Genomic DNA, 27,573 nt, shown 5'->3' with positions numbered 1-27,573 from the left:
TCTCTGCGAAACAAGGTCACTAACAGGCTTCAGTGAACACATCCACAGAGCTAAATATGGTTATTTGACATCTCAACAATTCTAGCTTAGGCAAGAGAGAATTTCTTTCAAAGCATAATAGTGATCCATTTTCTGTTCTACATGAATAGAAGGGAAAAAAAAGTGATTAAACACTCAAGCTGTACAGTTGAGCTGAGTTCAAATTCCAGCCCTGCCACTTACAAGTGGTGTGATTACTTAATCTCTTCACACCTCAGTTTTCTCCTTTGTAAAACGGGCATACTAATAGTACTTGTAGATTTATTATTGTTAAATGAGCTAATAAGTGTAAGTGCTTAGAACAGTGCTTGGCACACATTAAGCAATACATGTTCTTCCTGGCATTTATCATCATTATCATCACCCGGCTTCAGCTCAAAGCTTATTGACTCAGGCCAGTATATAATATCAACACAGACAGGCAGCTGGGGCAGAGAATAAAGGAAACCTATTAGGTCTATTTGCCAAACATTTGCCGTGCATAAATATATTCTTATTTAATCCTTAGGATTCATTCGACAATTATTTACCAAGCTCCTACTATGCGTCAGTCCACAGTCCCCACCTTATAGTCTCCAATCATGAAAAGGCACTGTCCCAGATGATGGGTAAATAGATTGTGCCCTAATCAGGCTTACTTAAGAATAAACCGAGGCTCAGAAAGGTGCAACAACTTTCCTAAAGCCCCTGACTCCCAGCTTGGGTGTGGAGAGCGGATTCAAATGCCGTTCTTGAATGTAAATCTGTGTAGCTGCAAACTGTTGACCTCTCCCTGCCCCACTCACTGTCTCCCCACCCTGCTCAGGCAGGCTGGAACTTTCTCTTCTACCTGCTATAAATAATGGAGAGAGGGAAAGCGATTTTATTTCTGTCTGGCCACGCACTGACAAGCACAGATGGCTCTAAGGCTGAGAGACTGCTTCATGCTCCTGATGTGCAATGAAGGAGACAGATTGTTGGATCTAAAGCTGCTAGGGATAGCCACACAGGCTTGAACTCTGCTGTTGGTGCCACTAAGTATCCATTATGTGCTAGGTCCTCAAAAGAGTAAAAGGGCCTTTGCTGTCCTATTTTCTCCTGACACTGGATTTTTTTTAAATTGTGTTTTCTAAGCGAAGTTATACCTGTTCATAATTTAATTTTTAAATGTTTTTATTTATTTAATCTCTACACCCTACATGGGGCTTGAACTCATGAACCCAAGATCAAGAGCCACATGCTCTTCCGACTGAGCCAGCCAGGTGCCCAACCTGTTCATTATTTTAAAAAGTCAAAAGCACTAAAAGGCACATACCAGAACATTATGTCCACCAACCCGCTGCTCCCTGTTCTTTATTCCTTCTTCACAGAATCAGTCACTTTCAACTCCTTTTGCTTATATACCATTCTTAATTTACCAATTTCATTTTCTTAAAAATAAAATTAAAATGTCTTTTTATTCCTTAAAAATAAATTTTCTTTTGTCTTAAAAATAAAAAAATTTTAATGTTTATTTATTTTTGAGAGAGACAGAGCACAAGCAGGGGAGAGGCAGAGAGAGAGAGAGAGAGAGAGAGACAGAACCTGAAGCAGGCTCCAGGCTCTGAGCTGTCAGCACAGAGCCTGACATTGGGCTCGAACTTACTAGCCGTGAGATCATGACCTGCCCACAAACCACGAGATCATGACCTGAGCCAAAGTCGGCCACTTAACCGATTGAGCCACCCAGGCGCCCCCTTAATTTATCAATTTTATTATTATCTGACTTTCTATTTTGGTAGTTGGGGATTTAGTGTTCTTCTTCTTTTTTCTTCATTTTTTTTTTTTTAATGTTTATTTAGTTTGAGGAGGAGGGGGAGGAGCAGAGAGAGAGGGAGAGCAAGAATCAGGAGCAGGCTCTGTGCTGTCATCAGAGTCCAATGCAGGGCTCAAACCCACGAACCGTGAGACCATAACCTGAGCCGAATCAAGATGCTTAACCGACTGAACCACTGAGGTGCCCCTGGGGATTTAGTGTTCTTATACCATTATTCCCATATCCCTCTCTGCATCCTCCCAATATTTCACAGTTTTTTTTTGATAATCAATAGTCAGTGCTTACATTTTGATTATGTAAATATTGTGTACAGCCTCAGTCGTGGTCCTGACAGGAAACAAATGGCACCCTCAAACTGGGTAATTTGGGGGGATTAATAAGGAGACTATTTCCAAAGGTGGGGGCAGAGCATAGAGAGACCATAAGGAATAGGGCAGTACCCTAACTTACTAGGCCTATGCCTGATGAGGTGATGGAAAGGAGTCGTTAGTTACCAGGACAGAAGAGACACGAGTTAAGAAACGCAGCCCACCCATGGTCCCACGGGAAGAGCTCCCCCTCCCCCTCCCTCTCTCCTAGTCTCTGCCAGTGAAGGCAGAGGCAGAGGGCATGGGACACCACTGCTGTGTGGGTCATTCAGGTCAGTCCCCCACAGCCCAGAGCAGAGCGGGGAAGGGGAGAGTGGACCTGCAGGGCAAATAGAAGTCTAGCGCTGCGGCCTGGCCGAGGGGCTGTTTCCTCCACCTTCTCAACCGGTTTTTTCTTTTCTTTTCTTTTAAGTTTTCATTTTAATTCCAGTTAGTTGGCATACAGTGTTGTATTAGTTTCAGGTGTACAATGTAGTGACTCAACACTTCCATACGTCACCCGGGGCTCCTCACAACAAGCGCACTGCTTAATCCCCATCACCTATGTCACCCCCCCCCTCCCCCACCTCCCCGCTGCTGACCATCAGTTTGTTCTCTATAGTTAAGAGTCTGTTTCTTGGTTTGTTCCCCTCTCTTCTTTTCCCCCTTTGCTTGTGTGTTTTCTTTCTTAAACTCCACGTATGAGTGAAATTATATGGTCTGTCTTTCTCTGACTTATGTCACTTAGCACTGACCAACTTGTTTGTCTTTCCTGGAAAACTTCACTACAGTCTGCAGTTTGCCTGATCTTCTAACATGCCTATGGTTACTTGTACTTCACAGTGAAAGAACTATAAACCCCTTCAACTAGCCCTTATATACGAGTGAGATACTTTAAAGTGGATTTTTGAAGCTCAATGTGCAGAGGCAGGCCTGTCAAGTAGAGGGCTTCCCAGGGGTTACTGGGGAGGGAGGCCTGCTTTTCCACCCAGGACTCTTCAAGTGTCCGTATTGGGGGACTTTTCTCTGAGGCCATTCAGTCTGTCCAGAGAAGGTGCCTCCGCGTTTCTCCCTGGGAATGTGAACCTAGATGCTAGCTTTCCGGGAATTGCCTCGGGAATGAGGTTCTCTGTTCAGCATGTAGACATTGTCTTACGCTCCTGTGTTTAGTACCTCTCACTACACCTCTCCCTGTGCTTAGGTCCTGGTTCATTTTCCCAAAAAAATAAACCTCACATTTTCAGTGAGGGTAGAGACAAGAGGCAGGTGTTTTGTTTCACAGGGTGGCGATAGGAGTCTGGGAGTCTAACTGTCCCTTAGATCCCTTGTCCCAGTCCCAAATTTTACTCCTACCTTCCACAGTACCTGCTACCTCCAAGTTGCTAGTCGCAGGGTAAACCTTCTGTGGGCTCTTGGATTTCACTCCAGTGTGAGTTACACTGATCTCAGTTTTCTGAAACATTGTTGGCAGATGTCACCTGCGGTCGTCTCCTCTTCCAGTCTCTTCATCTTTGTGTGATTATACCATCAATTTAGTTTAGCTAAGATAAACGTATGAGTTCAATCCACCATGCTTAACCAGAGAGCCACTAGTGATGAATTTTGGAGATGTTTTATTTTAGGTCTAGATAAATGCTCATCAGTTCATGCCTAAAGGCCCCATAAGGTGATTGCTCCAAATCAATACCACCCAAACCCCTATTAGGTAGCCTCAGCTCTTTGTGATACAGGAAGCCAGTTACCTAGCTTCTTCCCATGGCATGGGCATGTCACATGATTCTACTACTGAGTTCTTCACTAGCTCAGTGTTTTCTTTCTTTTTTGTTAATATTTATTTATTTTTGAGAGAGAGCGCGTGTGCATGGGGAACGGGGAGAGAAAGGGGGGAAGAGAGGATCTGAAGCGGGCTCTGTGCTGACGGCAAGCCCAATGCAGGGCTCCAACTTGTGAACCATGAGATCAAGGCCTGAGCCAAAGCCGGAGGCTTAACTGACTGAGCCACCCAGGTGCCCCTAGCCCAGTGTTTTCTAAAGTGTGGTTAGCATACCTCCAAGGGCTTGGCTAAGTATTAGACGAATGATCATTTCAAAATTGTAATTGTAACAGTTATGTATTTTATTGTATATATTTTTTAAAAATGTAACTAGCATGGGGCACCTGGCTGGCACTCTTAGTAAAGCCTCTGACTCTTGATCTCAAAACTAAAAAATAAAATGTAACTAGCACATCAGGACCATATTTTGCTAAATAAAACAGCGAGTCAATTTAAAGAAAGGTGTTGAATAAATAATAACATAGGTGCTATTCAGGAGTGGCAAACAATATGCCAGTGACTGAAAGGTGGTAAATACTAATCCTGCTGAGTTAAGCTAGCTAGTGCTACATGATCCAGAAAGGACACTTGTGAAGCACATTTCTTTCCAGGGCACTGAGTGGCTCAGCTGGTTAAGCATCCCATTCTTGATTTGGCTCAGATCATGATCTCATGGTTCGTGGGATGGAGCCCTGCACCAGGCTCCATGCTGCTTGGGATTCTCTCTCTCCCTCTCTCTGCCCCCCCCCCCACTGTGCTCTCTGTCTCAAAAAAAAAAAATAAACCCAAAAAAAAAAAAAAAAGGGAAGAAGAAAAAGCACATTTCTTTCCAGAAAGCCCTGGACGTGTGCTCTTCTCCTACCTGCTGGTCCCCAAACTGGAATGAAAACTAAGGATTGCCCAGTGCTGTCCTTCCCCACAGAAATCAAGTTTGATTCTGTGGAATGAATGTAGAAATGCTTCTGCCCTGGTGTGAGTTAGCTGATTCTGAATTGCAAGAGGCTATGTGCAGAGGGTACGAACTACAATAGCAAAGCAGACCTCCTAGAAACCCCCTCCCTCTTAGGGCTGTATTTCTGCTCCCAGGGACCTTCCTTCCTTTGTACCTTTCTCCTGCTGCCCTGAGATGCAAGGTGAGCATATGGGAGTGGAGGGTAATTGGCAGCTGGAATGTTTAGTTCTTAGCCTCAGGGAAGGCAACTGGCTCCTTGCCTGTCTTGCTGCCCCTGGCATATCGCCAGCCCAGACAAGGCAGTGCAGGTTGGGAAACACCTGGTATCAGAGGTCTCTCCTGGCTCCAGGGGGTTGGTCCCCCTTATTAGATTGGGCTCTTGAGAGTTTCCCAGGAAGTGTCCCAAAAGTTCAACATTCCAGATCGACCCAAAAGGATAGAAAAGGGAACTAATATTTATTGGGCACCATTTATTATGCCCCAGAGCTTTTTACATTTAAACCTCACAACAGTCTATGCAAATGGTATCATTCCCATTCTACAGAGGCTCCCGATCAAGTAACTTGTCCAAGTTCTTATAGTAAGTGGCAGGGCCAGGAGTCAAACCCAGAGTAGTATGAGGCCAAAGCAAAGAGCCATAGTGACAGGAAGACACAAAGCAGAACCTGTTGCCTGGAGATGCATACTTCCCTTGGTTGCTGTCTGGACATTGCATGGCTGGCTGTCTTCAAACGTGTGAGAAAAAGAAAACGGCAGAAAGCCAGGACCTCCCAGGCAGAGGCTGCCTTTCTGAATCCATGCAAGAGGCAGAAATGTGGCGTGTGTGGCAATGGCCGGGCAGCATGGGCATTTTAGGGTGGCCAGGAACACCCATGTGTTTTATATCATAGTCTAGAGACACCATAAAAAACTAGGAAACTGGTAGCCCCTCCCTGGCCAGCTTAGCCCAGTATATATAACTTACTATAGTTCTAAGTAATAAAATGTTCCTCTTAAAAAAAAAAAAAAAAGCCACAACAAGTCCACACACACAAACAAAAAAAAAAAAAACAAAGTTGGATAAGGCAGGCAGAATGTACAGGTTATGGAAAAGCCTTCACCTGAGGAAGAGGTCAGACTAGGCTTGGGTGCAGGGCCAAGAATAATTCTGTGAACCAGTTACAGTCCAAAATAGATGACAAACTGTCAGAACGGCGACCACAAACCCTCCTCTCCTCAGCTCATTTCCTGAGATAAGGAAATGGTATACTGAGCAATTCCCCTGTGCCGAGTCCCTTTGCTTGCATTAAAACTATTGGGGGGGGGGGCACTGCCTGGGTGGCTCAGTCAGTTGAGCATCTGACTCTTGATGTCAGCTCAGGTCCTGATCTCGTGGGATCGAGACCCTCATCAGGCTCCATGCTCAGCATAGAGCCTACCTGGGATTCTCTCTCTCTCCGCCTCTGCCCTTCTTGCTCATGCTCTCGCTCTCTCTAAAAATAATGATACTAATAAAACATAAAATAAAACTATTAGAGAGGTACTACTATTTTTCCTATCTCATAGCTGCATAAGGCTTAGAAAGATTAAAGGACTTGCTCAGAGACATAAGGGCAGTAGGAATAGAGTCAGGGTTGGGACCCAGGTCTGTGTGGCTGCCAGACTGGAGGTTCCCACTAAGACAGTCTATCCTGCTGAAGGATAGTGGGTTCGATATAAACTAGAGCAACGCTGCACAGATTGAGGCCCTGTTCTTTGTGCCTCCTTGTCCTGGAGGAGATGTGAAAAGCATTTCTCTGTATGGAAGGGGCAGGAGGGAGATGCCTATATTCTAAAAGGCCTGGACAGAAAGATACAAAGGGCCTCCTCAGAGGAGGTCACTTGGGCTTTGTGTTCCTCACTCCCCTCCACCCTCAGGATTTAGCAAAATGGCACAAAAACAGGCTGGCAGGAGCTGCTCCAGATAATCACACACACACACACACACACACACACACACACACAAACACCCTTCCGGGTACATTCCTGCTGCTCACATCAGTGAGGGAGCAGCATCTACCAGCAATAACTCATGTAAACCTCATCCATTTTCTGCTTCATTAGGTCAGTGAGAGTCTGCGGCTCTAGAGAGAGCCCTCTTCAGCAAGGCCTGGCGATGTCCTTGAGAGAGCCTACTGGGAGGAACTCTCCGTTGTTCCTGCTGTTAGAGGCAGTAGCTGCTCCTGACATCCACGCTGGAGCCTGCCCAGATGCCACCTGGATTTCCTGCCTTCGAAGCCTAGCCACAGCACATCTGGCTGTGTGACTGTGGGCAAGTGCCAGCACCTCCCTAAGACTCAGTTCCTATTTCTAAAATGATGATAATGATGTTCCCTATTCCAAAGGGTAGTTGTGAGGATTAAATTAGGTAATGCTTTTAAGGGGTTTAGTAGGAGGGCTAGGTACATATTAAATGTTCAGTAAACATGGGAGTGATTATTCTGGCAATTCTCACCAAGTCTGGACCCACGAGGTTTGGTCTCCCAGCACTGACCCTTCAGCAGTCACAAGGAATTTGAAAATAGCTCAAATCCTAGGCTGACCTTTCGGCAAAGTGGGAGTGGGGATCACAGCAGCACAAACTGAGAATCGCCTTTCCTCTGCAACCCACCTACCTTCAACAGACCACAGAGTCAGGGCATCTCTGTTTAAATCTCCCATCCCCTCTGCCTCTCAAATTCCCTTCAGATGTGTCTTCTTCCTCTTTATTACGTGGATTAACAGCCTGTAGACCTAAATCCTTCTCCCCTCAACCTTCCTGTATAGTCTTAGGGCCAACTTGGTGCCCTTGATTCCGCATCAAAAAAGCCCAAAGAACAGGTTGAGCTAAAGACAAACCCCCCTCTGAGATTGGGGGGGGGGGGAGGTGAACAGGAATGGCCCTGTGAACTCTACATACTGTGTATATACAACTGAATTGCAAGCCCACTCCTCTCCTCTGCCAGAAGTGCTTTTGTGGAAGCAGAGATGTACACAGAGGGCTGAGAAGGGAAGCGTGAGGAACCAGGAGCAGTTCTACTCTGCATTCTGATTTCTTCTTCTCCTGGAGACAGAACCTCTCTGAAGACTCTCCCCAGTCCTTCGGACGGTGGCAGTGAGGTCAGCCCCGGGGTGCACTGCCAGCGCCCATCTTCCTCCCCCGCCAGGAGAGCTAACAAGGAGCAGATCTGCCTACTGTCTCCCTCTGGAGTCTTTGACTCCCCGTTGATTACCACCCTCCCTGGTTGAGAGCCTGCCAGCCCCTCACCTGCCCCAGGAGCCATTTTGTGGGGTGAGGGATGCTAGGAACTGGGATTATTGCCTAATCTATTGCGCTCTGTCTCCTGCACCACCACAACCCCCTCTGCCAGGGAGAGCAAAGTCTAAAGCCAACCAACATATTGTGGAATTTTCAACTTTCACCCATTGCCCTGAAGAGAGTTTAACACCAGAGCCCCACGGCCTGCCGTGAGGAACCAATTCCACGTGGGGGAGAGGGGGTGGGCTTCCCAGCCTACCCCATTTCAAGACCTTTCTCAAAGAACAGATGGGTTTAAAGTCTTCCAGTGCAACCCAGCCTGGCTGCCTCCCCGGGCTGTCCCCAGGGATGGCACTGAGGTGTGGTGGGGCCTGCAGCGACAGTCAGCCATCCTGGCGTCTACAAAGGAGCTCTGCAAGGGTGCTGGCTCTGGATTATTGCCCAAGGCAGGAAGCTGCGGCCCCGGTTACCATGGAGATGCTGGCACAGTCTGTGCCCACCCAAGGCTGATGGAGAAGGAGGAGGAGAAATGCAGTTGCTTCAGAACTAGCTGAGATTAAGGGGAGGGTCTGTGATATCATGAGTCTGCTGCTGGGGGTTGGTGGAGAGAAGGCTGAGGCTGAGGTGGCCTCCTGCCAGTCCTGTAGCTTTAATGGCTGGGGTGTGGCCTCTTGCACAGTGAGGCCTCACTGCCAAGTGCCAGCCTCAATCATAGGCTCTTGGAAGAGGCTCTGATACAGTGGAAAAAACCCAGGATTTGGAGACGCAATGAGAGCCACACCCACAGTACAAGATAGAGCCCAGGCTGGTTGAGAGGCCATGTGTCTGTTGCAGTGAGAAAGTACTGGACTAGTTGGGAGGTTCCAGCCCTTAGTCACCAGCACTGAAGCATTATGGGAGCCTAGAGCACTTCCCTTCCCTGCACCGAGCCCTAATTCCCCACAGCGAATGTTTGCCCTGTGGGCCAGAAGAGAGTAGCTGAGAGGCCCTGCAGTGTAAGCAAAGCAGGGGCAGGCGTGAGGGGCAAGTGGGAAGGGCCAAGGCTGGGAGGGCCCCTCTTGGGCTTTCATCCCTCATGTGGCTAAAACTGGAGGATGAGCTAAGTTGAAATATCCTCTGAGAGGGCCTGACACTGCAAGTGTGTTTGTACAAAGGGCAGAGTTTGGCCCCGTACGCACACAGGCTGTGCAAGCTAATGGAGTGCCAGGGAGAGGGAGGCTGCTTAGATAAGGCCCTGGAGCAGCCCTGTGGACAGACGAGCCGCCTGGACCTTTCTGCAGCCCTGTCACATTTGCCCTTTGATATCCAAGGAGCAGAGGGCCAACTGCTTTCCAGGCTGTGAAGACAGAGGGGCAGAGTGTTACAGGGGAAGGAAAGCTGGTCTGGGAATGTGCAATCCACCAGGCTGCTTTCCAGCTGCAGGGCCTGGGGCGATTCCAGGTTTTGAGGTTTCCACAGTCCCACCAGTAAAATGGAAGTAAAAATTCCTGCTCTGCTTTCTTCTGGTTGAAGTACAAATGTCACTAGAGAACTGATATGAAAGCCACCCTAGGCTATGCACAAATGAAGGGCCCAGTGAGCTTTATCTAGCTGCAGGGGGAGCCTTCTCCTTGCCTGCACCAGCCCCACCACAGCCTGAGATCCCTCTTGGGGTACCGGGAAGCTCTCCTTTGCTTCTCTTACCAGAATCCCACATTCCCCAGGGAGCCAGAACCCCTTCTAGTACCCTAAAAAAATGAGGTGGGGCTGGCTTTTCAGGTCAGAGTCCTCTGAACAGGCTCCAAGTACAGGCAGAACCTCCTTTGTGAGGTGTAGCTAGATGAGTGGCTGTGTATAGGAGTTTAAACAAAACCCCAGAGCCGACAGACCCAAATTTCAGCGAGGGTGTTCTGCCAGTCAGCATCGGCACAAATCAGGAGACCTCCATTCCTTGCCCACACCCTAGTCCCAGGAAATTACGGATAGACCTGTCTGGTTTTATTCACAGTTACAATTGCTTTGATCCTCTTGGAATTTTATAGGAAATTGCCCTTCTTTTGTGAGCTAGGGCTTGGAATGTACTTCCACACTTGGTAAGGTTGCAAGGTGTAAAGAATTCCTTAAAGAATCAGAGATGGCTTCCTGTTATCAGTAATTTGTTTTCAAAGCCCAGTGAGGCTTTTTATTAACAGATGCAACACCCAGCCAGTGCCTTGGGTGTTTTGGACCCAGTTTTCGAACTAAAATGGAGGACAAGAGAATGCTAGGCATGGGATTCTTGTTGCCATGGGTGCAGTCAGGCCTCTTGAATGTCTGCTTCCACATTGGAAGCTCCTCATTCCACATGAGGAGCAGCCCAAACCAGTTCCCAAAAAGGGGGGGCAGCTTTGCCTCTGAGTTCTGAGCAATTGCAAAAATGAAGGTGTGTGTGGAGGCTTGATTCGTTAACTCAGAGCCCCCCTGGATGTTAGAACTGGAACAGAGATCCTCTTATGTTTAGTCTAGGATATTGGGGCTACAGAGGGAATGTGACTGCCACAACGTCACTCAGAGGTCCATGACCAAACTCAGGTCTCCTGACCCTCAGGTCAGTGTCTCCTCTCCAGCAGGCTGCCCATTCAACTTTGCTAAGCCATGCCCATCACTGTCCTTGCCACCCAAGATGTTGGAGGGAAAGGCTATCACAGCTTCCCACAGTCCTCCCCTGTGGTGATTAGATAAAGGGCACTATGTTACCATGCTGGGGATTGTCTGGCTTGGAGACACCGTGGGACTCCCTCTGCACACTGATTTTGTGGGCCCTCAATTTGGAAACCACTTATATTTTGGCAACAGTTTTTGCCTTGGAACCTGTCAATGTGATGGAAAGCTTGAGGCCTCACTCTGTGACAGGGTTGGATGGAGAGAAAAGGGCATAGGTCTCATTTCTTTTCCTTGGAAAAGAAGGTACTTTAGTCCATTCATGCTGCTGTCACAAAATAATACAGACTGGGTGGCTTATAAACAATGGAAACTTATTTGTTATGGTTCTGGAGTCTGGGAAGTTCAAGACCAAGGCTCCAGCAGATGTCTGGTGAGAGCCTTCCAAGTTCATAGACTTTTTGCCGTGTCTTCACATGATAGAAGGGACAAGGGAGCTCCTCTTTTTTTTAAGGGCACTAATCCTGTTCATGAAGGCTCCACCCTGATGATCTAATCATCTCCTAAGTGCTCCCCCATCTCAATACTATCACATTACGGATTAGGTTTCAGCATGAGTTGGGGGAAAGGACGCAAACATTCAGTCTACAGAAAAAGGAATCCAGAGTTTCTGAGGTGGATTCTGTTAGGTGCTCACGGGAGGAATGAACTCTGGAGGGAATAACAATCTAAGCCGAAAAGAGACACAGAGGCAGCTTCTAGTACCTGATAGGAGGGCAGGTCGGGGAGGAAGAGGGGAGGAGAAACAGGTGGGGGAGGGTGGGCACTGGCGTACCAGGAGACGTGGCACCCAGGGGGACTTGAGGAGTCAGGGTGGAGTCTGTGGCTTCCACTCCCATCATGTGAGAGATGGATGGGGTTAGGGGGATGATATGAAGCAGTCCCAGGGACAGGCACCTGATCTCTTGCCAGAGAGAGGAGCCTTTGCTTTGGCACGTACACAACAGAGCCTGGCCTGTTGGGGACAGAGACTGATGAGGCCATCTGCATCTTGGGCCCTGAAACTCAGAAAAGCCATCAGCTTTGCAAACATGGAAAAGGAAAAAAAAAAAAAAAAAAAAAAAAAAAAGAGGGGCTGCAGGGACGTGTAGGGTATATCAGAGATGTGTATGTTCTGTGCCGTTGTGGTTGGAGCTGCGTATGTTCCGAGCTTCTTGTTGTGTTATTACAAAACAAGGTGTGTTCCTCCCTACCCTGCTGTGCTTTCCAGACTTCTCAACTACCTTGCTTTCACTCTCTCTCTCTCTCCCCTTCTCCAAAAGCATCTGACTTCCACTGCCCACCAAATAAAAAAACAACAGCAAAAACACCTAAATTTCATAGCCTGGCATTTAAAGCTAAAGATTTACCAGATACACTTTGAATTTCCTGCCTTGACGCATTTGCTCATACTCATTCTCTGCTTTCTCAACACCTGATCTTCAGCAATTGAAGTCTTTTTCTAGGCTAAGCTCAGATGCTACCTCCCCTGGGAAGCCTTCTCTGATAGTCCTGGCCAAAGGACCCTTCTCTCTTATGATTGTTAGGGCAATTTATTTCTGCCTCTTTTGAGGCAGTGTTATATTCTGTCTTGCATTTTAACCAAAGAGGGGAATGCCATTGGCCTTCCCCATTAAATGGTAAAGTCTTTGAAGGCTTATAAATATGTCTTATTCATTTTTATATCCCCAGCATTTAGCATAGTGCCCTCATGCATTTAGCATAGCAGGCATGTAATTCAAAATACATTTATAAAAACAAATAAATATATGTGCTGAGAATATGCAGAAAGTTTCTGTCCATGTGGAGCTCACAGTCTAGTGAGAAAAAGAGGACAGCAATAAGAATTAGTTTAAAATAAAGCTCAAGTGGGGCGCCTGGGTGGCTCAGTCAGTTAAGCCTCCGACTTCGGCTCAGGTCACGATCTCGCGGTCCGTGAGTTCGAGCCCCGCGTCGGGCTCTGGGCTGATGGCTCAGAGCCTGGAGCCTGCTTCTGATTCTGTGTCTCCCTCTCTCTCTGCCCCTCCCCCATTCATGCTCTGTCTCTCTCTGTCCCAAAAAATAAATAAACGTTAAAAAAAATTTTTTAAAAATGTTTAAAAAAATAAAATAAAATAAAGCTCAGGCAACAGCATTTGACCTATGAATGTGTGGGTTTGGGGAAGACAGGGATGGTGGCAAGGTAAAGAACATTCAGGTTGAAGAATTCGCCTAGGCAGAATAAATGGCATGTCGGGGGAATGTAGTGTAAGAGCCTTGGGACCGGCATATGGGAAGCATGAAGGAAAACAGAAGATAAGGCCAGAGAGGGGATGTGGACACTGTATTGTAGAACATCTAGTGTGCCTTCCAAGGAATTTGGATTTTATTCTTGATGCTGTTGAATGAGGAACTATTGAACTTTTTTGAGGATGACTGTAACAAATACTTAATGAAGGAATGACTCAGCACTGTATTTTGGGTGGACATCATTCGTTGGCCAGGTCCATTTTAGGAAAATCTTATATTGGTTGTTGAGCACCACCCATTCTCTGAGGTCAGACTATCCCCTGGTCAAGCCACCTCTTTTGTGAGATGTTCCCTTTCAAAGGGGCCATCCTTGAAGAACACTTGGTTAGTTTGGAGAAGTCTGTTCTGCCCTCTGAAATAGTGCTTTCTGATCCATCCCATGGATCCCACATTCGGCTTGGGCTTTAGTACAGAAATTCTTCTCTTTGGGCTGTTTTAGTCAGGGTTCTCTAGAGAAACAGAACCAATAGGAGGTATAACAAAATTTATTATAAGGAATTGGTTCAGGCAATTATGGAAGCTGAGAAATCCCAAGATCTTCCATCTGTAAGCTGGAGACCCATGACAGCAGGTGGTGTAAATTCCAGTCCAAGTTTAAAGGCCTGGAAAGCAGGAGTATGGATAGTAGTACCAGTCTGAGGGCAGAGAAGACTGATGTCTCAGCTCAACAGATGGGCAGAGACACCCAGTAACATCTACTAGCTCTCACAGAAAATGAAATTTTCTGAGCCTGGGACTAGCTTGGGCCCCCACCATGATTTCTTAAAAAAATTTTTTTAAAGCATGTATTCATTTTTGAGAGAGGCAGAGTGTGAGTGGGGAGGGGCAGAGAGAGAAAGAGGGTGGGGGGGAGACACAGGATCTGAAGCAGGCTCCAGGTTCCGAGCTGTCAGCACGGAGCCTGAGGCGGGGTTCAAACTCACTAGCCGTAAGATCATGACCTGAGCTGAAGTCGGACGCTTAACCAACTGAGCCACCTGGGCGCACCCCCCCCCCTGCACCACAATTTCTTGACTTTTGTGGAGTCAGCGGTGAGGGGTGGAGAAGGGACAACAGGAAAAATAAGAGGTTGGAGCCAGTTGGTCCTAAAGAACCAGCTGAAATCACTTATTAGTTGTCTGACCTTGGCAAAATAACTAATTTTTCTGAGCCTTGGGTTCTTAACTGCAAAATGTGAATAATTATGCCTACTCCAAATAATTAGAGTGAAGGTATTACCTGGCTTGCTGCCTGACACGTAGGGGGTGCTCAGTAAATAGTACTTGTTTTATCCACATTTGTAGAGTTAAGTAGAGGATATTGTTCTGCATAAGAAGAAGGAAGCTGTGTTTGGAGTGAGCTGTTATGTGCCTTAATTTAGGGAGCTGTAAACTTTCCACCCAGATTATTTTTAGAGGTCATCCCAAGGTCCTCCTCCTGAGTTCTTACCTGTCTCCCCAGCCTACCTTCCATTCTCTGAACTCTGCCCTCTTGCCAGCAGCTGTAGTCACATCTGATAAGCAGGCAGGGGCCCAACCCTGACTGAATGAGGATATTGTTGCAAAGACTGGGGAACCTCGAGCAGTCAGCCCTGCCCTGAGAAACAACGGAGAATTTGTGATTGGCCTTCAGCCTGTCCAGCTGTGTGTTTGAGGTGAGAGCCTAGGTTTCTGGGATTCCTAGAGCAATAGGAAAACTATTACAACATGCTAGACAGATACCCTGCTTTTCTGGAGCTGAGGTTAGCTTGTTCCCTTCAAAACCAAGAGACCCATAATTATGGATCTTTCTCAGAACTGGACTCCAAGTTGGTCCCAGGTTCAAAGGAGGAAGTAGACTGATCCATGCCTTTGAAAGAATCGCTGTCAGGTAGGAGAGCAAAGTGACACACGTCTCTAATGCAAGCCAGTTTGAAGGAGACACAGCTCAGCGGATGCAGAGATAAGGCAGATACTAACTCTGTGTGTGTGTGTGTGTGTGTGTGTGTGTGTGTGTGTGTGAGAGAGAGAGAGAGAGAGAGAGAGAGACAGAAAGAGACAGAGAGACAGAGAGAGAGAGAAACCAGATGATGGGTGAGATTTAAAGAAGATAGGGAGCAGGAAGGCAGGCTGAGCAAAGGGGGGTGGGGGGTGGGGAAGCAGCGTCAAGTTTTGGGAATCACTCGACCTAGGTAAGGAGACTGATGCCGTGCTAGGCATTCCCTCCCTTCCAACAAATTGTTGAGTGCCTAACGGGCCAGAAGCTGTTCTTTCCGGTCAATTGGGAAACAACGGTGAAGATTCAGATTAAGCCTTTCCGGAGGGTAGACTGGACTGGCTGGTGGCTCTAGAGGGCCGGGGCTTTTGTGGCCGGAGGCTGAGCGGTTCCGGCAGCCCCTTAGGTCCCCAAGGCACACGTGGGTCTGTCCCCAGATCTTCGGTCCCGCTGCGCGCGCCGCCTGAGCCTCCCCACAGCCCCGCCTGGCTTCGAGCCCGCCCCTAGCCCGACCCACACGTGGGTTCCCGCACGTCCGCCCGGCTACCCCCCTGACGTCAGCCTCCCGGTTCCATTTAAGGCCCCTCCCGCGCCCAGCTTCGAGTACGGGAGCCGCTGCCGCCAAGTCCGGACCCAAAACCGCGCGCCGCCGACGCCCGCCTGCTCGACGTGCACTCCCGGTACGGTCGGGCCCCGAGCGCACTGCGCGGGAGGGTCAGGAGAGCGAGCTGCCTCCGGCTCGCTAGCTCGGCGCTGTCCCCGAAGGGGTCTCTGCTCCCGGGGAGTCGGGGGAAGGCAGGATCCTCACGTGGACTCGGAGGTCACCGCACTCTGCTTTTGCTCTAAGTGGGCACCATGGCCTCTGGTCCGGCTGGGGAACCGAGGTGGCCGCAGCTATCCTGTGGCTGAAAGCCCAGGTGGATGCAGAAAGACAAGGAAATGACAGATCTAAAGGGTGGGGCATACCTCCGGGCTTAAAATAGGCAAACAACGCAGAACTGGAGGTCGGGTTTCCAGAGCCCACCCAGCCTAAAAACCCTCAGCAGTCGCGGGTGAGGGATAGAGGGAGGGGGTCGACAACCGCGGAGCGCTGCTTGGGTCGCTTTTTAACCCTGGGACTCTTCAAGAGGTGGACTCCATGGGGCGGCTACTGCCTGCGGATTATAGGGCGCTCTTTGCGCAAATTACATTTATTAAGCAGCTGCTGATGTATCGGGTGCTACGCAAGGCACGGTGCATGCAAAGATGAAGCAGGAAGAGTCTCAGCCCTCCTGCCGATGGTCTTTTGAGAGCAGGCTATCTGGTACCGTCCCCTCCTCTTGAGAAATGGGGGAACCTAAAGCTGGGAGAGGGTTAGGGCATCTCTGAGGTCACAGAGTGGGTGGCAGAGTTGGGGGAGTAGACCCACTTTCTGCAGTGCTCGTCCCTCACCCGTGCCCCCACGTTGAAGGGAGCGCTGGATCCCAGGGTTTAGGTTTTGGTGAGGCCAGGTCTAGAAATAGCAGTGATTTACGCGGAGAGATCTGATTCCACCTTGGTGACTCTGGGCTGCCTGCCTGGAAGTCCTCTCGGATATTTTTGCCCTTTGGGGTGGTGTCAAGACCAGACGTGGTGCTTCAGGGTGCAACCTGTGATAATCTTTCCAGTGAATGCAGTGCAGGGTTGGATTAGCAGGGCGAAGGCCCCCTCCCCGACACTGGGAATGGAGGATTCCACCAAGTATCTATTAACTTTAGGGCTCCAGGCCTCTGCAGCTATTTTTGCACTTCCTGTACTGACAAAATTTCCTCATATCGGGCCTCACGCCTTTGCAACATGGATCACGGCAGAAACCACACGAGGCGCCTCCCTCCCTGTTGGTTAACAGCTCCTTGGGTCTAGTATTCCGATTTAAAGTCTGGCTCTGCCCGCGGCCAGGGAGGCTGCCAGTAGGGGCACTAGTTAAGTCTAAAGTCCACCTCGGGGCTCTCTGCCTCGTGGCTCTCTCCCTTGTACCCTAAGAGCAGGACAGTTCCCAATTATTTCCGCTCTTGGGCGGGGCTTTCCAGACTGGCGCCTCTGCGCCAGCACCCAGCTCTCGAAAGCCGCGGTCTGTAGGCTCTACTCTTGTCCCCGCCCAGCGCTCGAAATGAGCATGCGCGCAAGTGTCGCGCCGGGCTGGGTGGGGGAGGGGCGGAAAACCCGAGGGTTCCCAGCCAACAGAGCTGTTGGTCTGATATCCGCCCCATCTTCTGGGGCTGGAGGAAGGAGTGAGTGCGCATGAGCAGAGGTTTTTTTTTTGTTGTTGTTGTTTTTAACATCCTACGGCGTCCAGGTGGTTCCAAGAGGCATTTACGGGAACCTTCCGCACATTTCTCTCTACTTTTTTTGAGGGTTTGCAGGACTGGTGATTGGAGTACATTTGGGCAGGCAGTCACAGCGATTTTGTGTGAGGAAAGGCAGCCCCGCTTGGGGTTAATAAATCAAGATGAGTGAGTCCTCAGGAAGTTATACTTACACCCAAACGTCAATATTATTTTTCCACGCCAAGGTGAGATCGTTTATACCAAGATAGATCCTAGCCAGACCAGACCCTGGCTTTAGGCCTTTCAGTATCCCTTTGGCCATCTTTAGGTTTGTTCCTTCCCTCTTTTTAATGGCAAGTATCCCAAAAGGAAGTAAAATAAGCTCTTTTAGAACAGCTTTTGGTTAATAAGCGTTAATTTAAAGAGGATGCAGTGACAGTGTGTGTTTCCCCCCTATAGATTCCTTTTGCTTCTAAATCCAATATGGCAACTCTCAAGGATCAACTGATTCAGAATCTTCTTAAGGAAGACCATACCCCCCAGAATAAGATTACAGTTGTTGGGGTTGGTGCTGTTGGCATGGCTTGTGCCATCAGTATCTTAATGAAGGTAAGTGAAAGCCCATCACTCTGAAAGCCAAGGATACCTTGACCCCAACGATCTCCCCACACCTCCAAGAATTGCATTATTACATTGTATATACAAATATTTAGGTTCATGCATTCATTTGAAGAACTTTATGTGGAACAAACTTTAGTAATGTGATGCTATACCGAAAGAGTGTCTGTACTAAAAACATTAAAAGTTATAAGGCTGGTGACACAGTTCCTTAAATTCACTGTGCTGTATTAACATGCATGAATTGCCTACAAATGAAAACATAGTCTATATCTTTAAGTTAAACATGCCTTTATTTTAAAGTAATTTTTGAGTTGAAAATGATACACACATTTGGTAAAATTAAAATCACTGAGTGTGCCTGGGTGGCCCAGTTGGTTGGGAGTTCCACTCTCGATCTCTGCTCAGGTTATGATCATGTGGTTGGTGAGTTTGAGCCCCACGTCAGGCAGGCTCTGCATTGATGGCATGGAGCCTGCTTGGGATTCTGTTTCTCTTTCTCTCTGCCCCTCACCTGCTTGTGCGCTCACTCTGTCTCTCAAAATAAAAAAAAAAATTTTTAGTTACACAATGTGGGGAATCTTAAGTCTTTCTCCCACAAAAATCCCCAGTGCCCCTCACCTTGAATAATAATTTTGGTACCAGTTATGGAGTTAAAAGTTAGATAGCAAAAGATAATTTGAGAATGAATAAAGAATATGTTTTATAGTAGTTGAGCCTGGTTTATATAAAAAAAGAAATTGAGGCAGCTTACAATATTAAAATATTTTAAGTTTAGATTTGGAGTTACTAATAAGGGAGTGTAATGATGAATTCTGGGTTTTGAACAGGAAAGGATTGAAATAAGGAACTGAAGGCAGAAATGAGCTATGCAGAGGTTGTGTAACAACATAGGTTGCTTTTTATGTGTTCTTAGGAGGGGCCACATAGTATAAAGGTTTCCCCCACTATCCGAAAGGAGAGCATTCCTATGAAACCTTTCTGAAGCCTGGTGTAAAGCAAAGAAGCAATTACCATTAATTAATGTGGAAAATTTTTTAACATTCCCAGACCCAAAAAATAACCTTAGGATTTTCTGATACCTTAGGACACATCGTGCTAATGCATGCACAAAATAGAGATAAGGTACAGATGCTCACAAAGTTCAAAGCTATGGCAGCTTGATGCTGAGATGCTGAGTAAAGTTCCTGAGGAACTTGGTTCATCAGGTGGAACCAAGGTGGTAACTAGGACGTGTGCTGCCTCTGTAAGGGCTCACTGCGAAACAAACACTGAATGCTGTTTTTTGTTTTTTGTGGTTTTTTTGCCTTATTTCCTAAATTTTTTTTTAAACTTTTTTTTTTTGAGACAGAGAGAGACAGAGCATGAACGGGGGAGGGGCAGAGAGAGAGGGAGACACAGAATCGGAAGCAAGCTCCAGGCTCTGAGCCATCAGCCCAGAGCCCGACGCGGGGCTCGAACTCACAGACCGCGAGATCGTGACCTGAGCCGAAGTCGGACGTTTAACCGACTGAGCCATCCAGGCGCCCCAATTGCCTTATTTCCTAAAGGCAGAAATCCTCTTTGGATTTATTTCAGTTAGGGAAAACAGGTACTAAAGTTAGGTCTTTTATAAAAGGGAAGTGGCATAATGCAAACTTCTGACAATCAGGGGATACCTGGACCAATTTTTACAGCTTTCCACTGGATCAGGAATTGATGCCATTTGTTTTTTCCACACCTATGCCCTCTAACTCAGGTGTGTATAAGGTTATTATATTACAGATGACATGGGGGGGGGGTAGATCTGTTGCTCAGCTAGTATAACTTACTTGGTTATAACAGTTCACACCCCATGTGTATTAAATCTGTTGCTGGTGCTCCTGGTCTGAGATGCACCTATAAACATTTATAGATTCAACTGAAAGGATATTTTTCACCAATATTATTTTGCAAATGCACAAATCTGTCTTCTTGGAACACTTAGTGTTGGTTAATATATGGAAAACATATAAAGGAATGATCCAGAATATCACTTTTTAATTTCCAAGTCTTAATACTGGTCAACATCACTTATGTAATGATTAATGGCCTAAAATTAATGTGTAAAATTGAGAGACTAAACAGAGCAGTCTTATGTAATTGGATGTTATTCCAGCCATTGCCAATCTAGTGTTCTGCTACCACACAGTCGAATGGTGGAGTGCTTGCAGAAGTTGCTCTAGTGAAGGGGCGCCTGGGTGGCTCAGTCAGTTAAGCATCTGACTTCAGCTCAGGTCATCTCACAGTTTGTGAGTTCGAGCCCCGTGTCAGGCTCTGTGCTGACAGCTCGGAGCCTGGAGCCTGCTTCGGATTCTGTGTCTCCTTCTCTCTGCCCCTTCCCAACTTGTGCTCCGTCTCTCAAAAAATAAATAAATGTAAAGAAAATAAATTAAAAAAAAAAAGAAGTTGCTCTTGTGAAGAGAGAGGATCGGTACTTTTTCCTATGCATGGGTCATCCGTGAGTCACTTTTTAAAGTTTATGTATTTATCTTGAGAGAGAAAGAGAGCATACACACATGCTAGTGGATGGGGTGGGGGGAGCAGAGAGAATCTCGGGAACTGTGAGATCATGCCCTGAGCCACAATCAAGAGTTGGATGCTGGACTGACTGAGCCACGCAGTCACCCCCGTGAGTCCGTTTTTAAATGGGGGCCTGCCTCTACTTTGAGGTATGTCCTGATACTAATAAAGTGGCAGAGCTCTCCTATGCTAGAAACATAGAAATTTTGCATCCCTTTCTAAAATTTGGAAGCAGCTCTTTTCTATTTGACTAAAAATTTTGTATCTTTTAGGACTTGGCAGATGAACTTGCTCTTGTTGATGTCATGGAAGACAAATTGAAGGGAGAGATGATGGATCTCCAGCATGGCAGCCTATTCCTTAGAACACCAAAAATTGTCTCTGGCAAAGGTTGATTTCAACAAGTTTATATTGTGATCTATGCTAGATTTGATTTTTTTTATCAGGCTTGAAATCCTTTTTCAAAGATTTATTTTTCGTATAGGAGCAAAGAGCCCTTGAGCCATTTTGCATTGGCAACCTGTTTATACCAAAGTTTCAATTTCTAGTAATGGAAACCCAATAGTCTATAATGTGGAAAGCATCTGAATTAGAATGTAATTAGTAATGCTTCTCAGGTCCATATTTAACCACATTGCTTCAAATATTTAAATTTAATATACTTACTTCCCCTACTTCCTTTCAGACACTAAGACAAGGTTGAGAATAAGGTAAATGAGCCAGTTCAGACTTTTCACACTTATGAGCCCTAGTCAGGAAACCTGGCATGTGTACAAATAGTGTTTCTTTTGACACCTGAAAATAACTGACCACTTATCTATGGGCTGGGTTAACCATCCTGTGCCATAGGGTATCTAGAAGCAAGATCTTGATAAGTGTAAAGTTGCCTTTGCTTTAAAAAAAAAAAAAAAAGGCGCCTATCTCTGTGCTGATATGATCACAGTAAAGTAATTAAGTAGAAATAGGGGTATGGAAGAGTCTGAGCATTGGGCTCAGGTGGCAAAAAATTGGGGGATAATGTCTCATTTGGTTCTTTCCAGCTCCTCCCAACTGTGGTTATATAAAGTCACAGTCTAAACCAGAATACAAGGAAGGCGTTGATGTACTCTTCCTCCATGTTAGGTGGCCACAGTGAAAAAACCAAAAGCTAAAGGAGTCATGGGTTGGGGGGAGGGGTGGCATTAGTGTCATTTATCTGTGTTTACCTATGCGTGAAAGGAAGTAAGGGAGGTAACAAAACACTAATAAAATTGCCCATAAAAAAAAAATGTATGGAAGAGATTAAAGCCTTAATTTGGTTTTTGTTTCCCCTTTGTCTAGACTATAATGTGACTGCAAACTCCAAGCTGGTTATTATCACAGCTGGGGCACGTCAGCAAGAGGGAGAGAGCCGTCTTAATTTGGTCCAGCGTAATGTGAACATCTTTAAGTTCATCATTCCTAATGTTGTAAAATACAGCCCAAACTGCAAGTTGCTTGTTGTTTCCAATCCAGGTGAGACCTTTAATTGCACAAATAGATGAGCTTGAGTAACACTGATGGCATATGTCATATTCTATATATACATATTTATTTCTCGTATTTTTCATTTTCCTCTTGTGAATGGATTTGGTAAAATAGTTAAATTTAACATATTAAAGGGGTACAGTGCCCCTCAATGTAGTTAGAACTTAAAAATTATTTTCCCGAGAAGATCTTAGATAAGGGAAAAGGGTATGAATAAGGTGTTCTAGATGCACAATTTATTTTCATTATACTACACTTCTTGAATACTTAATGAATTTGCTATATTATACATACAGGTTTAAAAATATTGACAAAGATACTGATTGGTTATGATCAATATCAAGATTCCTACAGAGCCATGTATCTTGAGTAGCCAAACATCATCTAATGATTTACCTAGTATTTTTGCCTAAATGTTTTCTTCATAGTGGATATCTTGACCTATGTGGCTTGGAAGATAAGTGGCTTTCCCAAAAACCGTGTTATTGGAAGTGGTTGCAATCTGGATTCAGCCCGGTTCCGTTACCTAATGGGGGAAAGGCTGGGAGTTCACGCATTAAGCTGTCATGGGTGGGTCCTTGGAGAGCATGGAGACTCCAGTGGTAAGCATAACTTATTTTCTATTTTTGTTTTCAAAAAGACTGTGTAAGATATTGATAGAAGTTTTATTATTAAATCAGAGCTGAAATTAGATATCCATTCATTAGAGTAGAATGATTTCTAAAAATCTATTATTCAGATTTTAGCTATTTTATGTGACCTCTTATGGCATGGGGGATGGGGAATGAAATTTCTTTTACTTAAGATGATAATTCTTAGGATGACCTCAGTCATTTACTATCACAACTGTCTATATGAGACTTGAACTGTGAGGCTGTGAAAAGGTTAACCAATCCAAATGGAGTGCATGGAAAAATTCTATCACAGTTGAATTCACAGTTACTTATACTAAGAAAATTCCCCTTATGATCTCATACTATCTTTGTATTTCAAATAGGATTAAACATCCCAATAGGTTAGGAAAAAAGGTCAGAATATGGTGAAAATTCTTAGTTTCACCTAATCTAATCAATGAAAATCTAAGAGTAAGGGCATTGGTAGTCTTTACCATCTACCAAAAGCAGGTAATCCTCCTCAGATAAGAAATGAGGATTAGAAAAATGGGTCAAAATAACTAGTCTTGTTACCGAAACCCAAGTTTGGCGGCCTGTTGCTTAAAAGGCCAGCACTCAAGAGCAGAGTTTTGACTGGAAAAAGAATATGAGCTTTATTCAGGAGGCGGGCCACGTGGGGAGAAGGCAGACTCTTGTCCAAAAGTCAACTCCAAAGTTTCTGCCAGGCCCAGAGATTTTTGAAGGTGTCTAATCAGTTAAGGGAATGCAGTGGTCTGTGACATTCCTTGATTACATGCAGATTTGATGATGCCAGTTACAGAGTTACCTCGGTGCTTGGAGTTTGTGCAAGGTCTTAGTTCCTTGGTGCCTGGGGGTGGGGGTTGTGCAAGAAGGTCTGGTTCCATGGGACCCAGGGGTTGTGCAAGAGTACTCTGTTCTTTCTACAAAAGAGGGCAAGGTCTACAGATGTACAAAAGGAGGTCAGTAAAGTCATTTGTGTGACCTTAAAAAAGAAAAACATTTTGTTGAAAGATTGCTGGGCTAATCAGAAAGGTGAGGTGACCTCAAACAGACTTGCTGGCCTCTGTGGCCTGGGAAAGTTCTGGTCTTTTATTCTCCAAGGCCAGTGGTCTGCAAATCTTAAAGAAAGTAAATTAGTTCTGTTAAAGATCAAGGGTCTTAAGTCAGCAAGCAAGGAGTGAGTTAACTTGAAGCAAGGCTGGCTGGAGTGCTATTATAGTCTGCTGGATGATGTATGGAAATAAATGTATTCTGTGCTATTTCTTGTAGTGCCTGTATGGAGTGGAGTAAATGTTGCTGGTGTCTCCCTGAAGAATCTGCACCCTGACTTAGGCACTGATGCAGATAAGGAAAAGTGGAAAGAGGTTCACAAACAGGTGGTTGACAGGTAATAGATTCCATAGTTTGGCAATGTAGAAGATTAAAATTTATTATTTTTATTTTAAAGTTGGAAGTTTAATGGCATTTGAGTACTTCTTGTTAGAAAACTTTTTTCTAGGGATGTCTGACTGGTTTAGTCGGGTAGAGCATGTGACTTTTTTTTTTTTAATGTTTATTTTTGAGAGAGAGAAACTGAGTGTGAGTGGGGGAGGGGCAGCGAGAGAGGGAGATACAGAATCTGAAGCAGGCTCCAGGCTCTGAGCTGTCAGCACAGAACCTGACATGAGGCTCAAACCCAGAAACCGTGAGATCATGACCTGAGCCGAAGTTGGATGCTTAACCAACTGAGCCACTCAGGCGCCCCAAGAATTTTTTATTATTTTAAAAGTTTTAGTGAAGTAGTCTCTACACCCCATGTGGGGCTTGAACTCACGACCCCAAAATCTAGAGTCACACGCTCCACTGACTGAGCCAGCCAGGTGCCCCAGGAATAAGAATTTTTTTTAACATTTATTTATTTTTGAGAGAGAGTGAGCAAGCACAAGTGGGGGACGGGCAGAGAGAGGGAGACAGAGATCCAAAGCAGGCTCAGCATGGTGAGCACAGAGCCCGATGCGGGACTCAGACCCACAAACCATGAGATTAAGTCCTGAGACGAAATTAAGAGTTAGCCATTTAACCAACTGAGACACCCAGGCACCCCACCCCAGGAATAAGAACTTTTAAATCCAATTTCCTGTTATGGGCTTTATGAATAGAGACATTTGTTTATTCAAATGATTATAAAGTTTCAAGGAACGTCTAGATTTGTAGTGGTACTAAAATGTAAATATTAACTCTTAGAAATTGTTGAAACAGGGAAGCTTTCATGCTTGGTGGCATTATTTACTTATTATAAACCATGTGGTCATGTGTGGATCTCAGGTATATAGAATTGAATAATGAATCATGATTGGTTTAGGCAGGGCCCTCTTTGTATTCGTTTAATTAAATAAAACCTAAGAAATGTTGACAGTAGCTGTCAACTAAGTATAGTGTTCGTTGGAATTAGAATTATTAGTATGTTGGTACTTGGAAATGAGTGAGTTCTGAGCTCCTTCTCCCACTCACCCTTCCACCCATCCCTTACTTGACATAATCTTGAGTCAAGCATACCATACATAATCTTGGATTTATGTTCCAAAATTCAGTATTACATTGTAAGAATCATTTATTTTGTTGCATGTAGATACAGTTATTTTTGACCATTATGTAACATTCCACTGTGTTGAATATTTCACTGTATGTACCACAATTTATCCATTCCCCTGTTGGAGAATCCTGGGCTTGTTGCCAGGCTTTTGCTATTACTAACAACACTGTTGTGAACATCCCTGTTCATAATATCCTGGTATACGTGGCAATCATTACTCAGGCATATAATGCAACTTTGTGCCATTGTTTGCTGTAAAGCCTGTGTTCAGTGAAAGCGTTGTTGTTCTTTGTTTCTCTTACCCTACTTTTTCCTACCTTCCCTGTCCTTCTGTACCCTACAGTGCCTATGAGGTGATCAAACTGAAAGGCTACACTTCCTGGGCCATTGGACTGTCTGTGGCAGATTTGGCAGAAAGCATAATGAAGAATCTTAGGCGGGTGCATCCAATTTCCACCATGATTAAGGTAGATCTGTGTAGTGATACATTGTATTTAAATGCCATTATTTTCTGGTTTTTAAAAAAGAGTCTTCTATGAAAGCAGATTAGTCATCAGTCCTTGATTTGAGTGAAATAAATTAATGCACTAACAACTTTCCTTTTTTGGAGAGACGTGGTTGCACTTTAGGAATAATGTCTACTAGTACTCTGTTCACCACATAGATACTTGGTAACTGACTAATAATAAATTGGGGTAGGTGCATGACCAGAAACGAAAAATTTTTTCTTTGAAGAAAAAAAGAAGTCACACTGAAGTTAGAGTTACCAAGATGTTATCCATAAAAATGTGACAGTACTACGGATAACAGCAATAGTTTAGAGTTTCTTTTACAACAGGAATCTTGCCAGTATTTTGATGATTTGCACTGTTCATCACATCCTAACTGAAAATGTGGAAAGAAATTTCTACTTACCAAGTTGTATTAAATAAGCATACATATTTGTAGAGCATGGAAGTCTTGGGAGACCCCAAAATGCATAGACAAAACATAAAATGTCTTTCATTTTGTCTTCAGGGTCTCTATGGAATAAAAGATGATGTCTTCCTCAGTGTTCCTTGCATCTTGGGACAGAATGGAATCTCAGATGTTGTGAAGGTGACCCTGACTCCTGAGGAAGAGGCCCGTTTGAAGAAGAGTGCAGATACGCTCTGGGGGATCCAAAAAGAGCTGCAGTTTTAACGTTTTCTAATGGTGTACCACTTCACTGTCTAGACTACAACAGGATTTTTAGTTGGAGGTTGTGTATATTGTCCTTATTATCTGATCTCTTATTCAAGTAATAATATTAAAAATGGCCTAGGAAAAACATCAGTTTCCTAAGTTACAAATAGGAATGGTTCACAAAACCTTGCGGCTACATCCTGATGCTGAACGGTACCCATCTTGCGTCGTCCTAAGTTGGTTAACTGAAAATAGTTGCACCACCTCAGAGACACCACTGCCAATGTGGCATGTGCTGCAGTTGCTATTCAAACCAGACGTGTATTTACTGCGTGTTGTATTACTTCTGGTTCCTTCACCCAACATGCCTAGACCAATCTTTTTTTTTTTTTCTCCAGCCAATCACCTCCTGGGATCCAATGTATAAATTCAGTATTGCATGTATTGTGCATAACTGTTCTAAAGGATCTTATTTTGTGTCCTATATAAGTCAGAACATAGTGTACATTGCCATATAATGTAAAAAGAAAGATCTACGTATAAACAATGCAACCAACTATCTAAGTGTCATACCAACCAACTAAAATACCAAATAAACTTTGAACAGTGACTTCTCTCTTACTATATTAAGATAAATAAAGCTGCGACTTACTCATTACATTATTGGGACCCATTAGGGTATTCATGGGCAACACTACAGTGGTATTTTTAAGGTGTGTTGTTTACTAATGATCAGACTTTAGTTTAACATGATTTAATATAATTAATAGATGACTTGATTGAGTAGGTTGTTTTGGTACCATTTCCATTATATTCAATCCTTTTACTATGCTAAGCCACGAGATATTAAGAGATAACTTGATAATAGGGCTAATCATAATTGGTACCCTACAAGTCATGTAGATGGCATTCTACACCTGAATGTAAAAATATCACTTACCAACAACATAGGCAGTGGTACTTTCTCACTATAGGGAGACACAGATTTTTAAGAACTTTGGCTCTCTGGAGGCCGGTAACTTGATGGTACTTAACAATTTTAAACCAAATAGTCTTGGTGGTTTGTCCACTCAAAAACTTTTAGATCTTCCTCAAAATAGGTCTACAACTATGATCCTTATTCAGGCCCGAATACTTTCAGAGGTTGACT

The 27,573-nt window shown here is 45.1% G+C and overlaps 1 protein-coding gene across 4 annotated transcripts in view; it reads left to right on the top strand.

The window, feature by feature from the left end:
• Nucleotides 1-26,582, top strand: part of LOC125913211 (L-lactate dehydrogenase A chain) — a 968,541-nt gene extending 941,959 nt beyond the window's left edge. The window contains exons 2-9 of one of the 4 annotated variants that reach the window (XM_049618272.1): nt 15,707-15,782; nt 17,847-17,996; nt 20,819-20,936; nt 21,867-22,040; nt 22,481-22,654; nt 23,957-24,074; nt 25,603-25,726; nt 26,277-26,582. In XM_049618272.1, the coding sequence (XP_049474229.1) occupies nt 17,871-17,996; nt 20,819-20,936; nt 21,867-22,040; nt 22,481-22,654; nt 23,957-24,074; nt 25,603-25,726; nt 26,277-26,441 (999 nt within the window). In that variant the 5' untranslated portion in view covers nt 15,707-15,782; nt 17,847-17,870 and the 3' untranslated portion in view covers nt 26,442-26,582. The other 3 variants (XM_049618286.1, XM_049618278.1, XM_049618262.1) reach the window with 3 other exon arrangements.
• The last annotated feature ends 991 nt before the right edge of the window (nt 26,583-27,573 follow it).

Source organism: Panthera uncia, chromosome D1 (genome assembly GCF_023721935.1).
Source record: "Panthera uncia isolate 11264 chromosome D1, Puncia_PCG_1.0, whole genome shotgun sequence".
Taxonomy (NCBI): domain Eukaryota; kingdom Metazoa; phylum Chordata; class Mammalia; order Carnivora; family Felidae; genus Panthera; species Panthera uncia.
This window is presented reverse-complemented; position numbering and strand designations above follow the sequence as displayed.